Source organism: Uranotaenia lowii, chromosome 3 (genome assembly GCF_029784155.1).
Source record: "Uranotaenia lowii strain MFRU-FL chromosome 3, ASM2978415v1, whole genome shotgun sequence".
NCBI classification, from domain to species: domain Eukaryota; kingdom Metazoa; phylum Arthropoda; class Insecta; order Diptera; family Culicidae; genus Uranotaenia; species Uranotaenia lowii.
The window spans coordinates 35154672-35176698 of NC_073693.1; the positions used below are offsets into that span (position 1 = coordinate 35154672).

General features: G+C 34.2%; 2 protein-coding genes across 5 annotated transcripts in view; one reads left to right on the forward strand and one right to left on the reverse strand.

The window, feature by feature from the left end:
• Window positions 1-941, forward strand: part of LOC129757227 (tetraspanin-9) — a 63979-nt gene extending 63038 nt beyond the window's left edge. For 3 of the 4 annotated variants that reach the window (XM_055754371.1, XM_055754373.1, XM_055754372.1), the window contains exon 8: window positions 5-940. In XM_055754371.1, the coding sequence (XP_055610346.1) occupies window positions 5-139 (135 nt within the window). In that variant the 3' untranslated portion in view covers window positions 140-940. Of the gene's footprint in view, window positions 1-4 lie in introns of all 4 variants that reach the window. The other variant, XM_055754374.1, reaches the window with a different exon arrangement.
• On the reverse strand, window positions 854-21532 carry LOC129757228 (uncharacterized). The gene is made up of 4 exons (XM_055754377.1): window positions 21297-21532; window positions 1322-1444; window positions 1124-1255; window positions 854-1060 (listed from the first exon to the last, which is right to left on the reverse strand). Exons 1-4 carry the CDS (start codon window positions 21438-21440, stop codon window positions 974-976), a joined length of 486 nt encoding a protein of 161 aa, XP_055610352.1. The 5' UTR covers window positions 21441-21532; the 3' UTR covers window positions 854-973.
• Between the last annotated feature and the right edge of the window lie 495 nt (window positions 21533-22027).

Genomic DNA, 22027 nt, shown 5'->3' on the forward strand with positions numbered 1-22027 from the left:
TCAGCTATTTGGTCTGATATCATCGATGCTCCTATTTTGTACAGTGAAGCATAAAAAATCCTCAAAAACCTACAAATCCTATTCACCAACAGTGGACACAACGTTAAATCGAAGCACTGGAACATATCTTGACGATTGATGAAATGGAGCTCAATCATCGAAAACGCAACGAAATATCAGAGCGCAATACTCGAATCAAAATGGTCTCTTTCGTCAACGAAGTCCTTTTTTCGTAATCTCATAGTTTTTTCACCAAAATTTATATCTCCATTGATTTTTTCAAAAGTTAAACTCCGGTAGACAACATAACATCTTTGATTTATTTTTCGTAGAATCATAGACCCTTTACTCATAAAATGTTGAGTTTAACCAAAATGACCCCAATTCTATCTATTGAAAATAGTTTTTGTGAGCTCATTTGGCGAACGTAGAGTATCGAACACATGATAACAAAACTCAGAAAGAGCCAAAAACTTGAGGGTGGCTCCGGAAAAAATAACCGAATCGAAATCCTTAGATTAAGGAGAAGCTGTGCCAAAAATTAACAAAGTTTACTGCTAGTATTATAGTGATTAAAACGAATTTGTTGGTTAGTTTAACGTTTAAGGTGCCCAAATAGGAGAAACAAGTTCATGAATACCAAAATCTGAACCTCAAGAGGATTTTTAAATAGATAAAATCAATACTGTTAGACTAAGATTAAGCGTAAAACAATATAAAATCTTTTCCAAATTCCCTTTTAGTTTTGTAAAATATTCTCCCTTCATTAAATCCACTTTGTCTTGTTTTTCTCAATGAAAAAAGGAAAAAAATACAGTGATTTAAGTTATTTGTAGATGATTTTTTTTTCCAGTGCGAAATGACGAACGCATTCCAAAGTAGCTTCCATATTTACAAAAGTGAAAATGCATGTACAATGATAAATGATGAAGAAATATACTCCTTATAAACTAAATTCAGCCTCTCTTTCTGTTCACTCCAGTCCGACTAGTTTATTTCCAAGATCGTTGAGGGATTTGGTGATCGCCTTGTTAGTTTTCTTGTACAACTTTTGCGGGGCCTGTGGATTAAAAGTAAACTTGATAGAATTATTTAAAATCTATTTAAGTGGAAAGGGAATCACCTCAAGTGCGGAGTTCAGTTGCTTAGCTAGAAAATCAACGACTTGCACGATGCCATTTCGAAGACCCTCGTAGTCTTCAATTGGGTTCTTTTCGTAATCTTCCGGTTTGGCTTTGTCGACCACTGGATCAACCTGTCGAAATATGAAAAAAAAAAACCCTCTGATAACCTTCTAGAGGGGATTTAAAACATATCTTACCTTCGTGAAATCGGACACCTTCTTCTGAATGTTATCGAAAAAGGACAGTATCTTTGAGTCGAAATCTTCCTTCTCAAGTTTGGCTTCCTTTCCCTCGGATTCGTTGCTGATGAGTCCATATACCTGTTGAAATATAAGATCAGAAGGATGTTTCCTGAACGATAAATTCAGTAAAATAAATATGGTTGATAAATAACTTAAGAACTAAAGTTAATCAGGTGAGTCATAAGTAGCGGGAATAAACTAAGGGGTGATACGGTCAAAATTTGGTCAATATCAACTTGACGTATTTCTTTCAATTTTGCATTTAAAAAACCTGAACACCTTTCATTCTGAAGGCGTGTATGTGAAGAATGATGCTATTATTTTGATTTTGGAATTCACTCTTCAGTTGCCAAAATGCCGTCCAAGGAAGAAGAGCAGTGTATCAAAATTTTGCTCGCGCATCGCGAAAATCCGAGCTACTCGCACGCAAAGCTGGCAGAATCACTAAAAGTTGCCAAATCAACCGTTACAAATGTAATTAAAGTGTTTGGGGAACATTTGTCGACAGCCAGGAAGCAAACATATTATAATCAACATTGGTAACTCTCAGCATGCTTCATATACTTCAGCAAGGACATATATATCAGCACCACCTCCTGGAGAAAGTTCTTACTAGAAGGCAATTTCAAGCATTGAGGTACTGAGGAAACTCTGAACATTCTTTCCATCAACCGTGGGTTCGCGTCTTAACTACAAAAGTTCGTGTTTGAACTTGCATTTCTATGACCACGCAGAAAATTTTGTTTTTGTTTTATTTTCAACATAGGAATTTCAGCCGACTCCAACTTTTCTTCGTTTAGCAAAGTATGTTGCTATGGTTCTCAATTTGTGTTGTTTTCTGCCGAATGGAAAAAAGGTCCCGACTGACGGAGTATGCTAATAAATCTACAATTTGAGATTCTAATGTCATTTGAATTGTAACAATCATCGATGGAAATTTCACTTTTTGAACAATACTGAATATTTCATAAAAGAAATCAAATGAAGGAAACAATTTTCTTAGTAAATTGATCTGAAAACCTCCTCTACAATATTATTTGTGATTTATTAATGACCACATCATCATCATCATCATCATCATTATTATTATTATTATTATTATTATTATTATTATTATTATTATTATTATTATTATTACTAGCTGACCCGGTAAACTTCGTTTTACCTTCTAAAGTATAAATCGTAATAAATGTTTAATTTCATCTACACGTCCTTAACTGCATTGTGCTCGCCAATAGATTCTTATGGAAATCGTAACAAATAAAGTTTAATTTGTATTGGGACCCCCTATCATCAAAAGTGAGATCCTTGAAACTATTATACAAACCATCTCTGACCCAAAAAACCCTCGGATACCAAGTTTCACTTCATTCCGACCGACCATTCATACGTGATGTTATCACAAAGAAAACGCCTCCATTTTTATATATAAGAAGATGTGAAGAAGAGATAACTTTGTATGGGGACCCCCCTTTCATAAAAAGTGAGATTCTTGAAAGTATTATACAAACCATCTCTGACCCAAAAAACCCTCGGATACCAAATTTCACTTCATTCCGACCGACCATTCATACGTGATGTTATCACAAAGAAAACGCCTCCATTTTTAAATATAAGATGTGAAGAGATAATTTTGTATGGGGACCCCCTTTCATAAAAAGTGAGATTCTTGAAAGTATTATACAAACCATCTCTGACCCAAAAAACCCTCGGATACCAAATTTCACTTCATTCCGACCGACCATTCATACGTGATGTTATCACAAAGAAAACGCCTCCATTTTTATATATAAGATGTGAAGAGATAATTTTGTATGGGGACCCCCCTTTCATAAAAAGTGAGATTCTTGAAAGTATTATACAAACCATCTCTGACCCAAAAAACCCTTGGATACCAAATTTCACTTCATTCCGACCGACCATTCATACGTGATGTTATCACAAAGAAAACGCCTCCATTTTTATATATAAGAAGATGTGAAGAGATAATTTTGTATGGCGACCCCCCTTTCATAAAAAGTGAGATTCTTGAAAGTATTATACAAACCATCTCTGACCCAAAAAACCCTCGGATACCAAATTTCACTTCATTCCGACCGACCATTCATACGTGATGTTATTACAAAGAAAACGCCTCCATATTTTATATATAAGATGTGAAGAGATAATTTTGTATGGGGACCCCCCTTTCATGAAAAGTGAGATTCTTGAAAGTATTATACAAACCATCTCTGACCCAAAAAACCCTCGGATACCAAATTTCACTTCATTCCGACCGACCATTCATACGTGATGTTATCACAAAGAAAACGCCTCCATTTTTATATATAAGATGTGAAGAGATAATTTTGTATGGGGACCCCCCTTTCATAAAAAGTGAGATTCTTGAAAGTATTATACAAACCATCTCTGACCCAAAAAACCCTCGGATACCAAATTTCACTTCATTCCGACCGACCATTCATACGTGATGTTATCACAAAGAAAACGCCTCCATTTTTATATATAAGATTATTATTATTATTATTATTATTATTATTATTATTATTATTATTATTATTATTATTATTATTATTATTATTATTATTATTATTATTATTATTATTATTATTATTATTATTATTATTATTATTATTATTATTATTATCATTATCTGGAGCACGTTTGGTAAATAAAAATCAGCATTTCTCTATAATGAATAAACTGGTAAAGGAAAAAATTCTTCGTGTAGAATTAGCTCTTTTTAATACTTTTCATTCAGGCACATCTGGGGTGAAATTATGAATCCTATTCGATTCGAGATACTCGTTTCGAGTTTTACTCGAATCGAATTAAATCGGTACTACGTATCTCGTTTGAGTTCTAAATTTTAACGTACTAGATTTCTAGTAAACCGGGTAGTAGATCATCTCGAAATGTTCCATTCGAATCCAGCTCGTTCAAGATCGGTTATGCCAAAGTCGGTCGAATCGAACGAAACTCGATTGTTTCGAGTTCCATAATCCCGCCCCTGATTTTTTGAAAACTCCAAAACATGTTGAACTGATAAATCAAAATCATATTTTGAGTATAAAATTTATTAACGAAGTCAACATACTTTTTTTTACAATGTATTTATTTCAAACGGCTCATACACTGGGTTAAATCAATTTACTTATCATAAAAGATATTATGAAAAAAATAGTAGATATACTTGTGTTGTATTTAGTATAATTGCCAGATCGGGACACAAAATTTTGGTGACAATGAGCTTAACAGTTTTCGCCAGAAGCTTTCGAAATTTAGTCTAAGGCAACTTAGGTCTACTCGATAGCATTTATTCATGTTCGTAAGAACTTTCCTCACATGGAGGCGCGTTTCATGTATCCTTCAAGTTTCTGGGGAGTGAGGAATATTCCTACTATTATTATATTTGCAGGAAGCAGGCGCGGTCCTATGGGGGGGGGGGGTGATCGGGGTGATCACCCCCCCCAAGCGGCAAAAAAACCGTTATAAAATACCAGCAAAAGCTCGAATTTCTATAAAAAGTTGGAACATTTCTTAGTAGATGTGCTTTTAAATTTTCAAAATTTTCCACTCCGTGGGGGTTTTTATTCAACAAAAAAGTTAATTTATCGCTTTAAAAGCTGAATATTGGAAAAAGTCGGTCCACTAAACTCGAGAAGCTTCAACTTGCGATTTCATGGACATACCAAATAACTTTTGTTGATAAGTAACTCAACAAGAGTGTGTTGTTGAGTGTTGATTTTGAATTGCTTTTAATGAAATGTAGGAACAACTTTTTTTTAAATTGACACTAATTTCCATCATATGCCTAAATTATCATCAGCAAATCGTAATTAATTTTATATTTGCTTCAAATTAAGAGCTTCGAAATTCTTGATTTAGTTTTTAATTTTAATGAAGGGACAAATTTGAAGTGATAAAGTTATATAGGGGGGTGAATATGGTTATAACACTGAAATACTTGAAATATTTATTCTGCTGTCATTATACATCTATTGCCTTCAATATGCAGTTTTTTTTATATGCTCAGATTTAGAAGGAAGCAAGAAAAAAATCATTAAACTATAAACGTATGGAATCATGTTATATTCAATTTTCTTTATTTTTATAAATTTCTACCATGTTTAATGGATTAACATATCTTGGTCGTTCTATTTAAAAAGTAAAAAAAAACCTTTGGCCTTCAAGTGTTAAATTGCCTTTATTGTAAGAAATTTCAATTTTAGTCAAATTATCCATCGGAGTGTTCAGTTTTCCAGTAGGCGTTTAAGAAACGTATGACATCAATTGACCGCCTAACTTTCTAATCTTTTTTTTGTCTTTTAGTCATCATTATTTCACTAAACAAATTCAATCGCAATAAACAACAAGTGTTGATGCCGCATTAAATTCATTTTTGATGAAGTTTTGAGCAGCAAAAAGCTTCCCATTAGGATTTTTTTGGAATTCATAATATTTCACAAACAAAAATTTAAATTTAAAATCTGATTTTATTTAATTCTGTTTCAAACGTTCATATTATGGATGACAATGAAAGAAATACAAGAACTGCCAAACAGTAATCGAATATAAAATATTCATAGTAAGAGTTTAAATTTAAAAAGTCTTCTCAAGAGATTTCAGCAACAATAAATCGAAAAAAGAGATAACTTGTTACGACTTTTGCGTTCCCTATGAGTTTGAAGAGCCAAAAAGGAACAAAAAAGTATTTATAAAAGCTGTTTCAAAATGAAGGAATTAGTTTTGACGATAGAGATTCAAATTCATCTCCAGAACCGAAAATCTGGATTCAAAACTATAACACAAGGAAACAAAATTCACATTTTCCGAGGTGCAAAGAATTTGAAAACTGATTTCAACTTATTTAGGAGCACTAAATGCAAATTTATAATTTTTTTTATCAGCTCTTGTTAAATAATACAAGGTTATTGAAAAAATTTGTGCGCTTTTTAGCAAAAGTGTAAAGTATCAAAAAGATTTAGAAAACATGTTTTAACTTAATATTCAATTTTCATGAAGACTGTGAGTAATTTACCATGAGAAAAAAATGAAATAATTATCTTTCCCCATTTTGTAAAATAGGAAGATTATCCAGACGAAATCTGCATTGTTTTTTTTTCCGGTAACTTGTTACTTTTTGGCATTCTTGCCTCTAACCTGTATCGTTGAATGAATAAAGGATAATGAAAAGATTTTACATATTTACTTATGCTAAGTTTAAAATAACTAAATACCAGAAAATAACAAGGGAGAGAAATAATCTGACAGTTTGAGACTCAAAAATCTTCAAAATGAGCCTCGGTTTTAATTTTTCTCTTGTGAATTAAAACTATCCCCTTATCATTCCACTATTTTTTTGGCAACAAAGCTTTCTATATCATGCTAAACAGTCAGAAGTTCTTTAATTGATTTTAAACTCACACTCCTGGATTTCAAGATCTACAGCAATTATGCCATCGATACTGCTTTCAGCTCATCTACACAATAATATTTAAATTTAAAGTTAAAATTTAGCTTAAGGTTTGGTATTCTGAATGTGAAGGCTTGGCTATTTCAATTGCAAATGGTTGAGACTCTTCACAAAAGAAAAGTATTAACATTCAGAATTAACCCTTCATTTCATTTTTTTTACAGTTCAAAATTATTTAAAAAATTAGGAATTATGTGAAGGTACCTACATGAACAATAAAAAAGATTAATCACTTTTTGTATGATTCATTTGTTGTAGTATCGTTAACATTGAAAATTTTGAATGATAACTTTAAATCAAGAGCATATCAAATTAAAATAAGGTTCCAGAAGCTTCATGTTCAGAAACTGATTTTGATATTTGGTTTTTTCTACTAAATTAATATTTAAAGTGTTGATTTTATATATTGTGTTTCCAAATTTGAAAATAATTATACTAAATTTCCAAATCACGATTCAGTAAAATAACCTAATGAAGAATTTGATGCCCATTAGTTATGTTTGTCAATAAGTTTATCAGCCTTATCGGTGAAAAGTAAAATACTTCGACAAATTGTAGCATATCAGAGCGCTAATATTTAGAAGCTCAGGAAAAAATGGAGATAGCTTGAAAAATTTTTTTCTACATTTTCATCTCTCAAAAACGTTTGTTTGAAAAAATCACATTTATAACGAGAAAGAGCTCTTAAAGTGACAATTTGAAAATACCACATATACCTACAAATAAAAAAAAATTATCAACATTTTTTCGCAGTGAATATTATAGATTCGCTTCATTATTCATCTCTTGTTTCATACTTTAATAAATACATGTTGTTCAGTGAAATTCATGGGGGAAGGAGAAGCAGTGTGCAGCTTATATTGTAGACTCATTTGCAACAGACCCCCCCCCCCCCCGCAACCCCTCCCCCTCTTTTCGCTCACTCAAATGATTGGTTTTTCACCAGTTATTAACGTTCCTTTGTATTGACTAATTTTTGAAAATTGGAAAATCACCCCCCCCCAAGATCCAGCTCTAGGACCGCCCCTGGCAGGAAGTCTGGATCGGGGGGAAATCAAAAACCGGAAGCCGCTGAGACGACAAAGAGAGTTGCCGGTAGTTTCAAGCAAAACCCTAACCTCTCTCTCCGAGATGCCGCAAATAAGCTGGGTGTATCGTCTACAACCGTGCATCGAGCCAAAAAACGAGCCAGAATATCGACTTACAAGAAGGTAGTGACTCCAAATCGCGATGATAAACGAAATACGACGGCCGAAGCGCGACCCCGGAGGCTGTACACGACGATGCTGACGAAGTTTGACTGCGTGGTAATGGAGTTTTATACGGCCAAAGGAAAGGGAAAGGTAGCTGATATTTTCAAGCACATGAAACTGTCAAAGTTCGCGAAGAAATATCTGGTTTGGCAAGCCATCTGTACCTGTGGCTTGAAAAGCAGCATTTTCATAGATTCCGGGACTGTTAACCAAGAAATTTACGTGAAAATGTGTTTGAATAAACATCTGCTGCCTTTCCTGAAAAAACACGGTTGTTCCGTACTGTTTTGGTCGGATTTGGCATCTTGCTATTTCGGTAAAAAGGCCATGGGGTGGTACGCCGCCAACAACGTGCAGGTGGTTCCCAAGGACAAGAACCCTCCTAACACGCCAGAGCTCTGCCCAATTGAGAAATACTGGGCTATTGTCAAGCGGAACCTAAAGAAGACCTAAAAAACTGCTAGGGATGAGCAACAGTTCAAGGCAAACTGGCTTTCTGCGGTGAAGAAGGTGGACAAGGTGGCTGTACAAAATCTGATGGCAGGGGTTAAGCGTAACTAAGGCCCGGCAATTCGGATTTGTAAAAGCGGAAGCCTAACTGAATATTTTTCCTGAATTTTATACTAATTAAACTTGAAAAAGAAATTTAATTTGATTTTTTAAATAAACGATTCCACCGATTTACACGCGTTTTCCCTTGACCAAATTTTGACCGTATCACCCTTTATTAAGGAAATGTTGAGATTTTTTAGTTTTCGTCTTACTTGTCTCATCTTGTCTCATGTCTTATGCCCCAGAGATCAGGGTTCATATGTTAGGTCTTACTATTTACTCAAGTATCAGATCGCAGATCTCAGATCTAATGTCTCTCGCCTGAAGTCTCAGGTCTCTGTTATCAGGTCTTAGGTCTAGGCTCAGGTGTCGGGGCTCACAGATGTGTAACATTACAGCGAGTATGTTGATTTTCGTGACTTCAATTTATTCCCGCTACTTTTCACTCGAGCATTAAGTAGAGAACGTACTATTGAAAACAAAGCAGAACAATTTCCTGGCATTTAGCTAGGAAGCATAACTGAGTTTAAAGTGATTAGGTAGGATTAAAGAAACTATAGTAAACAAAGAAGCGCAATCTGATCCCTTTTGAAATAATGAACTTGCAACCCTGCTGTATGACTGCCTTTAAGACTGCTTGGTTTTGCTCGATTGGAATGACACTGACAGAAAATCAAAAATTCCAATCGTGACATTTCGTCTCTTTGTTTACTATAGGCTCGATAGGTAGGATTAACGAGCCTATAGTAAACAAAGAGACGAAATGTCACGATTGGAATTTTTGATTTTCTGTCAGTGTCATTCCAATCGAGCAAAACCAAGCAGTCTTAAAGGCAGTCCTACAGCAGGTTTGCAAGCTCATTATTTCAAAAGGGATCAGATTGCGCTTCTTTGTTTACTATAGTTTCTTTAGGTAGGATGAAAACTTGTTGAGTTCAGAAATTTTCTTAGTAACCTATAACTCTGTTGTTAAAATAAACAAGATTGTATCCTAGCAATTCAAATTTCATAGCATTTATTCAACAGTTTTCTATCTAACTGGTGCATTTATTTCAATCGTTATCATTGATAAGCACACTGGCTGAAGGCATTTTGAGCATTTCGCAAATCGTCCACGACATCTTCCTGAATCAACTGAGCGCAATAGCTATCCCGATTCCTGATATCCTTGATCATATCGTAGATGTAGCTGATTACCGTGTTCAATCCAGCCATAGCGATACTGCTGTCCGTGTAGATGCTATCGAGGTACTTGAATAAGAAGAAACTTGTTAAGAAACAACTTTCATAGATCAATTAAATACTAACCTCCTTAATACAATCGGTAGAATTTGCAGAACACAGAGAGAAAAAGTTGTTCACCATAATCTGATCATTGATCGCCGAAGCAAGTAAGGCATTCAAAGTTGGTTGCACAAAAGTGGTGATAACGAAAATGTTGGCATTGATACAGGAGCCATATCTTTCCAGCTTCTTCGGAATCACTGCGGCACTGCTGGCCACACGACCGATACAGCTCTCCCCATTTGCTAGAGATCCACTGTAGGTAAGCTGCTGAGCGTAGCTGAAGATTATACTGATCACATTTTGCAACGAGTTAGACAACGTAGCAATGTCCTGATAGAGAAAGTTCGTCAAATCGTTTCCACTGTTTAGAATGGTGGTATTCATCATTGGAACGTAGTTTGTGACAAAATTCACTAAAGTTGGGTAACTTGCTCCATATGTTTTATTAAGTGCCCCATAGGTTTTGTTGAATGTGCCCAAGATATTGAGTACCGTCGGAGAAGCGGCGTTCTGGATTGCGTTCAGTGTGTTGTTGTAGGTGGCCAGGATATTGGCAACATTCGACAGTCCGTTGGCCATATTGATGAGCCCGGTTCCATCGATCCAGGTAACATTGTAGTTCAACGAGCCAACAAATTAGGAGCACACTTTTCATGATCAATACAGATCAGTTCAAGTATTTCTGTTGAAAGGTTTGAGCTTAAGCTTCGAAGTTCGGGATGCAACTAATGGATGAAAAAATTTTCAATAGCATTGTTCGTCTCATAGCAGCTGCGTTTTCTTTGACTCATGTGGTTTGGTTAATCATTGAACAGAAATAAAAACAATGAATTGATTGTTTGAACCGAACAGAGAAAGATACACAAGGCTAGCTAAAATGCACATTAAAAAAACACTAAAGATTTAGGGTTTTTCTTAAACTTTATTACCATCTGGTTAAATACAAAAACAAATTCAAGGTTAGATCATTCAACGTTGTTGGATTTGCACCTAGTAAATGGAAATCATTCTACTTAAGTAACACGTGCCAACTTCTCGATTTTGCCAGCTAAACTTAAACTATTGTCCACCCCCCATGAGTGGCCGAAAAAAACAAGCATGTTATCTCGCGAACAAGCGAAAATCTCGATAACTAGTCCTAAATTCAAAATTCTGTTCTGGATCTGGATATTGAATTATCAATGAGATATAAGGCTATGATCATTTAGTATCCGGGCAGTTACAAACGTGTGTATTTTAAAAACTATTCATTTGATCGAAAAACTTTCTATGGAGGAAATGAAGATGTTAATATGACATTTAATGTAAAAATATTATAGAAATATATTTATCAATGATTTCTAGAAATACTCTAACTTTTTCATAAAATCTCTTTTTTATCTTTGCACACTTTTTTCAGTCATGTATTGCTTTATTTTTTTTACCGCAGATGCAAAACCTTTGCAAAATCATGCTATTTTACACAAATTCACCTGGAAAAAGCAGTTGAAATCGTTTTGGAACTTTTTCATGAGTAGACATCTCGAAAAATTTGATCTCTTAAATCCGGTTTTACATAAATTTTACTGTCCATCAGAACACATCTGTCATATTGCGTAAAAACCGGATGCACAGATTACAATCTTTGGAACTGATCATTATTAGTTATTTACTTGGTGTCTACTAGTCAGGCAACACTTTTTGCCTGCCGGAAATGGATTTTTGGCATTATTTAAGGAGTCTGCATTAAGTTATCCCCAATAACCATAGACTTTTTACCATATTTAAGATCAAGGGTTCCACTAAGATGCTTGGTTTGAACTTCGTGAGCATCCTAGAGTGGCTCCTTTTACTTAATAACCATTTGGTCCAAAAAAAATTAGAAAAATCAACAGTTCATGAGCTTTCGAGTCAACAATGAAGAAATTTCGAGGCGCAAATTGCGTAAAAGGAGCAAAATTATTTTTATCATGTCTTTTTGCGTCGTAAATATCTCAAACACACGTTAACTTAAAAATCTATCAAAAATAGGCAAGATAGTCCTTTTCATAACCAACACAACGCTACTAAATATCCGAGCTCTATTAACGTAGATATCACCGAAATAAAGTGCCCGGATACTAAATGATCATAGCCTTACCTCCTTTCAGAGGTTCTGGTTCCAAACTATTAACATTAACAACTTCTGTTTTCATATTTCGGATACTGATTCTTGATTTTCAGTTCGATTCATCAATAGATATTTAAAATGAAAAATTATATTGAAATCCTGATTCCAATTTGGATTTGCAATTCATACAAAATTTATTTTATTGATTTTCAAAACTCATATGCATTTTCAATATTTGGATGAAAGTTTTCAAATATGAAAAAAATTAAAAAAAAACCATCCCGAATTTTTGTTTCTTATTCAGATTCGAAATTTTCTAAACTTATTGCTTTGGCAGAGATCAAACAAAACAAAGCTTAAAAATGACGATCTTGGTTTAAAAACTCAGAATCATCATTTTTATGATTCAACTAGCTGATCCCATACAAACTCCGTTTCGACTTCAATTTAAAATATGTCATGAAAACTTTAGATGAATGTCAATTTACAGGCATTTGCAAAAATGTTGAACACGTTATATGTAGGTTCACTTTTTCTGTCGTTAACTACTAAATTTGAATTCAGGAATCAGTTGACCGTGCTAAAATACCCCCGGTTATGAATTTTCATTTCGATGCGATACAAACTCAATGCAATTATTGCAAAGCAAATTTGACAGTTTAAAAGACCCCCTTTCTTGTCGTTTGATACAAATATTAAAATCAGAAATCAATTGACGCTGATCGGTGGCCTTTTTTCGAACTTTGATTTCTGAAATCGATTGCCTTTACTTCAAAACTCCCGTGTGCAAATTTTCAAACCGATCCATTGCATAATAACGTCAATATTGCAAATAAAACAGTGAATAGTTAATGTGGACGTGTGGATGTCTTTGGCTGACTCCTGACCCAAAATTGGATATGTGGAATCAATTGTTAATTTTTATGTGCAAATTTTCATCTGAATCCGATGTATAATAACGTCAGTATTAAATAGCTAACAGTGAATATGGACGACCCCTTTGACTGGCCCCTTACACAAAATTTAATATCAACAATAGATTCCCCGTCTCTAAAATCATCCGAGTGCAAATTTTTATCTCAATCCGATGTACACTAACGTCAATATCACAAAAATATTGAAAAGTTAATATGGACGACCCCTTTTGCCGACCCATGACCAAAAATTCAATACCTGGAATCGATTTCTCATCTCTTAAAACTCCCATGTGCAAGTTTTCATCACGATCCGACGAAAAATAACGTGAAAAACGCGAAAACAATATATGTCTTGTATGGACTGTGATAACTCTCATTCGACATACCTGTTTCTTTGCTTGTTGTACTTTCTATTTATAATAAACTAGCTGACCCGGCAAACTTTGTTGAGCCTTTGAATTTTCGGAATGATTATTTATTTTCATCAAATTGGTATGGTACCTACCGCAAAATTGGGAGAATTGGAGCAGATTCCGGACATTTTTTCTTATTTCTGTCGAATTATATTAAGTAGATCTTACCATAGAACTCATTCAAAAAGAAAGTTGTAAGTATTTTCACTATTTTTATTCACTCCCCAGGTAGAGTGAATAGGGACAGTATTTAATTGATCTAGGAAAACGTTTATTAGAGCTTCCATCTTATCAAATGTGGATTCAATGGATTCGCTACGCAACTTTTTTGGTTTATTCAAATTTCCTGTATTCATCTTTTTCACAACCCATACCCATATTTGAAGAAATTTTAGTGCTGATGTCTTCCTCTAAGGAAAGTATTCTTCACCGTTTACCAAATTTGCAGACATGGCACATAGCACATCTCTATTTGCAGTCTTTCCAAATAACACTTCTCATGGTATGACATTTCGTGATTTTTTATGTTTCATTTTTTTTACAAATTCCAAATAACGTTCTAGGTATATCTGTTATCTAAAATGCATTTTATGATCTGCTCTTAGTTGTATGATCTTGTCTTCTTCTTTTCTTTTTTTACAATGAGCAGGGTGGCCAGCGAGGTCCATTTTCAAACTCCCGTCTTTTTCGATCCGAATTTTATGATCTTCTCAGTTTTGAAATACATGAAGATGATTATCAAGGGTTTTAACCGAAATAAGGTTATTCTGACAACGGTGATGTTTGTTGGGGTTTCTACAGAAAACAGGTAAAGCAGGTTTAAAAGAAAATGATTAAGAAAATAATTGAGGCCCTTAGAATCAGAAGGATAAGGTGCAAAAATCGACTATTTTAAGTTAAGTATACACACTTATCAATTCCTCATCCTCATATCTGCAATGATGATGTTCCAATTAATATTAATTATCGCACAAAGAATTAGATTATTGAGCTCTGATTTCTGAAACTTGGAATATAATCATCAACGATGGATTACGGGTGCATTACGAATCTGTTAATTAAAACTTAACTACGTGACTAACTGAATACATCTTACATACATTTTCTCCTTGAGTAATATGACATTCTTCAATATGGCCCAAAATTAACAACACAAAAAACGGGGTAGATTAAGACTACCAGATTTTTTCCCGAATTTGGCCAAATCGAGGAATTGCTCAACAAAATTCAAGGGAAAAACACTTTTTTTGTTCATCGAAACACATTCATTTTTGCATTTAAATTTTGCAAATAAAGTGAATGAAACTGAGCTAGATCGGGGATTGTTTTAACGAAACCCAGACAATCGAGTCGGACCGGACCTTTCACAAAATGTGTATCAAACGTCCAGAAATGCCCGGGTAAAAACGGGCAATCTGAAAAGCTGTCCAAAAATTTTTGAGTTGCCCTGATCCTGAAGCAAAACTGATTATTATCGGCAATATGGCCCTTTCCTAAAAGCGGTTTTTTCAAACCGTAAAGATAATTGACAAACACATCCAAGTATCCATTTTACTGGTGCCACGTGAAGAGTACAGTGGCAATGAAAAAGGGCGCCAAAACTTCCTACATAGATGTAAATGAGTATCAGTAAGCCTTGATTGCTTTTGGCGCCTTTCTACTCTGGGTGATTTAGTTAAAAGGAATGATCGAAATTGGGTGCCATGACTTTTATTTGATACGAATAAAAACTGAAAATTAATTTTCAAATTCCACAAAAACATTTTCGAAATTATCTCTCCGTTGTGTTATTCTTCGCGTGAAGACGAACCTAACAAAAAAATCGCATGCAAATCGGATGATCCAGTGAAGAGTTTTGCGTGTTCGCACATTTCTGTATGGGCTGTCTCTCTCCCTGTTTTATATATATAGATCTGCCGCAACACCAAAATCACTCGAAATCCCATATGCACCTAATACCGGATACATCTTTGCTCCAGAAATTTGGAATACAGAATGACCATCAAAACTCATTCATTCGCCAATCTCTTTTGTTCATTCATTCTTCTCCAAGTAACTCATCCTTCCAAGTAGTTTATCCGTACAACATGAACACTTAGACAAACACACGCTCTCAACTTTGTAATCATGTATAGTATACTTTTTAATCATCTTACTTTTTTTTAAACACCGAATGAATAATTTCTCCGTTTACACAAAACATTAATGTCAAATTCTTCAGAACAATTTAAATCTACTGATAGAAGGCTGGTCTTTTTAATGACTGTTCCTGTCCTATTACTTTTTTTTTATTGCTTTGTTCAATACAAATCTTCTCCCCATGACATATCTACCACATGGACGACCCCCTTAAGAAAAGGTCATCCGAAATTCTGAAAATATTTTTCATCATTCCTGGTCCTAATGAGCATCCATGCCAAATTTCAGCTCTCCAGCTCTTAAGTCGGCTGAGCCTATAGAGGACAAACAAACAAACCCAGAGAAATTGCTTTTTATATATACCTATAGACTAGCTGATCCCATACGAACTCCGTTTCGCTTTCAACTTGGAATATGTCATGTTAGTATGAAAATCAATTGCCAAGCATTTAACTTCCGAATTCATTGTTATTCATTGAATTCATTACAAAAATATTGGACGATCACTTTTCTGTCGTCTGCTACTATATTTGAAATCAGGAATCAATTGACCGTCTAAAACATCCCCCGTTTATAAACTTCAACTCGATCTTTGCATAACAACGCAATTATTGCCAAAAAGTTAAACCTCTTTAGGTGACCTGAATCTTTGATATCTGAAATGGATTGCCCGTCCCTGAAAACTACTGTGTGCAAATTTTCATCCCAATCCGATGTATAAAAACGTCATTATCACTAAGATATTGAAAAAATAATTTGGACGACCCCTTTTGCCGGACCTTTACACTAAATTTGATACCTCAAATCGATTGCACGTCACTTAAAACCATAGTGCACCAATTTTCAGCTGAATACGATGTAAAACAACGTCAATATCGCAAAAACAGCGAACAGTTAATATGGACGACCCCTTTGGCTGATGCCTTACATGAAATTTGACACCTGAAATCGATTGCTCGTCATTCAAAACACTCATGTACGCATTTACAACACGATCCGACGAAAAGTAACGTCAATATCGCGAAAACAATATAAGTCATGTATGGACGACCCCCTTCAGAAGGGGCCATCCGAAAATCTAAAAACATTTTTCATCATTCCTGGTCTTAATGAGCATCCATGCCAAATTTTAGACCTCTAGCTCTTAAGACGGCTGAGTCTATAGAAGACAAACAAACAAACAAACATACAGAAATTGCTTTTTATATATATAGATAGATTCAGCATCACAATTCGGATAAAAAATATTAATAGAGTTGAAATAATCAGTTCAGATTAAAAACCAAAAATTTCAAAATTTGAGTTTTCCACAATTTTTTCTCCACAGAGCCAGGCCGGGAAATTCCGGGCAATTTTTTTTAAATCTTGCAAAACCTGTATCCTGCCAATTTAATATTCCAAAATCCGGATTATATTCGGGCAAATCTGAGAAAAATCCAGACTATTATAAAAAAAAATTAAAGAAAATTTAAAAATAATTGAAATTAATTTTATTTGTCGAAACAAATTAGCAGCGTTCAATTTATTTAAGGCATTCGAAAAAACCATTGGTTTACTTTGATGAAACAAACTTTAAGAATAAAAGGACTGAATTTTTAATATTTGTTTAATATACCAAATAATGTCAATAAAACCGGGAAAACCCAGGCAGTTTTCTCGAACATTCGGGCATCCGGGACGGACCGGACTTATCTCGAAAATTTCATTGCATAACCGGACAAGCCTTGATAAATCCAAACAATTTGGAATGCTTGATCACAATTTAGTCGGTTTTGGGAACAAATTGAACTTTTTGGTTCATTTTTTGAATTCTAAACTGGAGTTCAGATTTAGAAACAATATTGAAATTCGAAAACAGATCCAAAATTTTAACTTGAACTCAGGTTCAAAATTAAACGTAGGAGTTAATGTTCAAAATTTAGATTCAGATTAGCTAGTGAATGATTTATGCAATCAAGATACAATATCAAGATAATTATTTGAATGAGAAATTCAAATCACAAGAGATAACAGATTTATAATTTTGATTATTAAAAAAATTTAAAAATTTCACATTTTTAACCCAAGTCAGTTTGTACAAATAATATGCGAGTTTCACGCACGAGTTTTCCCATTTAATGCTACCTGGAGCAATTCCGAACAGGCGTCAAAAGCGTCGTCATTCCCAAAGGAGAAATAAAAAACTATTCAAATGTGATAGTCTGTCATTCAATTGATCTGTTACATTTATTACCTTCCGGTTTAACTGCATCAATTATGTCATTACAGTCTATAACAAAATTCATGTCTCTCAATTTAAAACTCAATTTTAGTTTTTTTTTGTCAGATTTGCAATTAAAGTGAATAAATCGGGGCAACATTCAAGCTTTTTCCATTGAAATCCGGGTAAACGGGCTGGACCGAACTTTTCCCAAATTTTGAGTCAAATATCAGGGAAAGTCCGGATGAAACCGGGCAATTTGGCAAACTTAATCTAATATCATAAAAATCGATCAACATTTGCGGCCACGGAAACGACAACAAAAAACAGGTCAAATTCTCAGCAACGGAGATTTTGCAAATGAATTTGGGGGGTTAAATTTAGCGTATTTGCCTGCTGTTTACCTGATGAACTAAATTTAAAAAAAAAATTGCAAAAACTGCTTTCCATAGCCAATGAGTTATTTTATTTATAAAAGCTTGGCAAAAACATGTCATGGAATTATTGAAAGATCTAGTGAGCAAAGCTTGCCATTTTCAAATACTTTCCAATGAATTCATTTTATTTTATTTTATTTTTTATTTATTTATTTTTTTTTGTTTCGATTATAGTCGTTTTACCATCTTTATGGCATTCGCGACTTTATCAACGTTGCAGTTGGCGGATCGTTATTGAAAAACTTATCCGGTACAACTGTGTTCGATGTTTACTCTTGGGCTCGAACTCGCGGACATCGGCTCAGGAGACAACAGACTTGCCAACTGAGCTATATCGCAAGTCCTCCAATGAATTCAGAATTCAGAATTTTGAAATGTTTTTAATTTTTTTCTTTGAAATACTAAGCTTGTTGTTAGCGAAAAAATGAAGAATAAGAATATGCAAAATCAATAATTAAAGACAAAGTTTATGTGAAGCTTATTTGAATTTCCGGTATGATTTAATATGCAAACATTTCTTCTTCCATACAAATTTTCATACAAAATAGTAACGCTTTACGCTGATTCAGAAATCGACCAAATCATCTTCAATTTTACACTAATGCTTGGTGACCCAAAGCAAAGATACCGTCACTTCAAGATAAGGAAGAAGGCTTTGCCACGAACAATCATTCTTCTATCCCATCTTTAGGGTTCCGGCAACAAGATTCATACATCTAGCCATGGTAACCAAAGTGTGTCTTGGAAAAACAAAGTATATCTGTTGGAAGTTAATACTGCAGAGCCATCTACAATACTTTAAATGGTGAAAATATATTTTGGTTGATCTTTTGGACGGTTTTAATCTTATACTGCCATCCGAAGAACACTTGATTTGAATTTCAGTTAAAACGAATCTAAGCTTTTCTTATTTAACACTGTTCGAGAAGAAAATCATCTATTGAATGCTCAATTGGGAATCTTTTTGCTCATAAAAACAAGCATGTTGAAATTGACACCGACAGTGCGAATACGAACAACGGTTGCTTTGATAATTTTGTATGTTATTTGACGTTGACGTTGTTGAATACCTAAACCATTTACCCCCATGGAGGGTGTACAGCCTATTTTAGTCGCCTGCTATGATGCCTTTTCTCAGAAGGGAGCAGCACTGAGCGCATAAAAAGAATTTTCGATAAGTTACATGGGTGTGCCCAAATGCATCGAAAAACATATGTATGGGAGCTCAAAGTAAATTTTTACAGTGCTTTATTACCCTACACAGCAAAAATCATTTCCTGTAAAATTACGCAAATGTCCTGTAACAAAACGAAGCAGGACATTAACCGTAATTTCACAGGTCGAAAACATAATTGACAATTAATTTTTAGTGTACAACTTTTTTACAGGACATTTGCTGTAAGAGCAAGTTCACTGGTGTTGGGAAAAAGTGGTAGAAATTTTGTCACTTTTTGAACGTTTTGAAAATTTTGCCATGCAAAAACATTTTCAAGATCTGTGCCCTTCAAGTTTTTTTAACAACACGTGTTGTAGTTTCGCATGCTGTGATGCAAAAATAGCAATTTTTCTATCACATACGGCTTAAATAGAAACAGTGGTGTAAAAAATACAACGCCCAAAGATCTTGAAAACATTTTTGCATGGTAAAATTTTCAAAATGTCAAAATTTCTACCACTTTTTCATAACACCAGTGAACTTGCTCTAATAATAGATGAATTTTCGTTAACTTTCAAGGAAAACCATTTAAAATTACAGGTTTTGTTAGTTCCAGGGGATTTATTTTAAAGGTTGCAGTTTTCAGTGACACGTAATAGTAAAAAAAAATTTCTGTGTATATTTTCCAAAATACGCGGTTATTATGAACATCTGTTTTATAAGCATAGTTTGATAATTTTATAGTCTGCCTAAATTCGTTAGAAGGTTCACCAAAAATTGCTATCTATAATCACTAAAAAATCTTCACTAAGAGCAAGTTCACTGTGTTGGGAAAAAGTGGGAGACATTTTGTCACTTTTAGCTAATTTTGAAAATTTTGCCATGCCAAAACATCTTCAAGATGTCTGGCCTTGAGGATCTTCAAGTCCTGTCCTTGAGGATCTTCAAGTTTTTTTAACAACACGTGTTGTAGTTTCGCATACTGTGATGCAAAAATAGCAATATTTCTATCACATACGGCTGAAATAGAAACAGTTCTGTAAAAAAAAATACAACGCACCAAGATCTTGAAAACATTTTTGCACGGTCAAATTTTCAAAATGTCATAATTTCTATATTTTTTTCCCAACACCAGTGAACTTGCTCTAACGAGGTACCAATCATGGTAATAGACGCAACCAAAAAAAAAGCAAAGATCCAATCTGTCCTTGAGGATCTGTAAGAGTCTTAATCTGAAGCTTTCTAAATAACGGACTGAATTCCTACCCTCACTACTGATCTCTGAAAAAGAGAAAGGAATCATTTTATTTTTCGAATTCTTGGTGATACAATGAAACATTTAACATTTGCTATTATTTTGGAAGTTATTTAACCGATAAGGTCCAGCACCTTTTAGTAGCATTACTTCTATCCTGAAACCAATTGATGTTTTATCAAAACCGCTGTAAGTCAAACGAAGAACTCTAGCTTCCTGATTTGGAAGCAGCGAATTGTAACTAATTATGTGTACCTTTCAGTTTTCCTAATTTAAGCCTAAAGCTCGCTACGCTCCCTTTTTCTAAATTTTAAGATACTTTTTATTTATTGCTTCAAGTTTTAACTTATTACAAAACAAAAAAATAAACATCTGAGTAAATAAAGTTCATTGTGTAGCTCAGTGGACAGAAAATCATTTGAACAAATCGACAAAGATAAATTTCTTATCAAAACTCAAACAGAAACATCGATTGATTTGAAAACTTATTTCATCATGTGTATGGAATACCATAAATCGATATGAACTTCTAGGAGATTCAAAGCAAAAAAAAATACAGAAAAAAAAAATTAGAACTTAGAAAATCATAACTGAACCAGAAATAACTAAAATGAACAAAGAATGTTAAAAATCTTTGAGTGAATGAATACAATAGTTATGAGCTACTATTTGTGGGACTATTTCCAAAACTGCTTGAAAAAGTAAACTTTAGTCAACTAAATAAGAGCCGCCAGTTAATGGTAGGTTCGCACCTACCTTTGATTCTCCAACAATTGTAGCTTCAGTTAATTCCTCGGGATGTCGAATCTCGACCTTAACATCTTGTGGCCTTGCAGTCGTTAATCGCAAACACAAGCCCAACAACACAAGGATCACGTTCAAACTTTTGAAACTCTTCATGATGGTACAAGTTCAATTTTGCAAACACAAATTTTTCACTAATCAGGTCACTTAAAAATCAAAGATGAATGACATAATCTCTAACACCTGTACTGTGTACCCAGTGGTTGTCGGTCACCTACTGATTGACCCGGCCGAAATGTGCCACGACAGAAGTCATTCATTGAGAAAATATAATAGAAAGAAAAAAATAGCTGAAAAGCCTTCACAAAAGAGATCATTTGAAACGCGCCTCATGTGGGATTCCTACTGTTATTTGAGAGTTCACTAAGCGCGCGCCGTTTTAGTGAGGATCATCGTGGTGTTAACATCAGCGGCTGCGCGCGTATCAAGCATGACAAAGCTCAATCATAATGTCATACAAGAGTGTTATTCTACTTTGTTTACATTGCTGTGTTGAAGGATTTACTTCGATGTCCTCTGATTTTCATCTGACTGTTACAAACTCGAAATTATTTCATCGAATATCAAACAAAAGATAAGGTAAATGAAATCAACGTTTAGTCAGATAATAATGATTTTATTCATCCATGTTTAAAATTGAATATCTCTTTTTGGTTTAACCTGTCATGAATCATTTTTTCAGT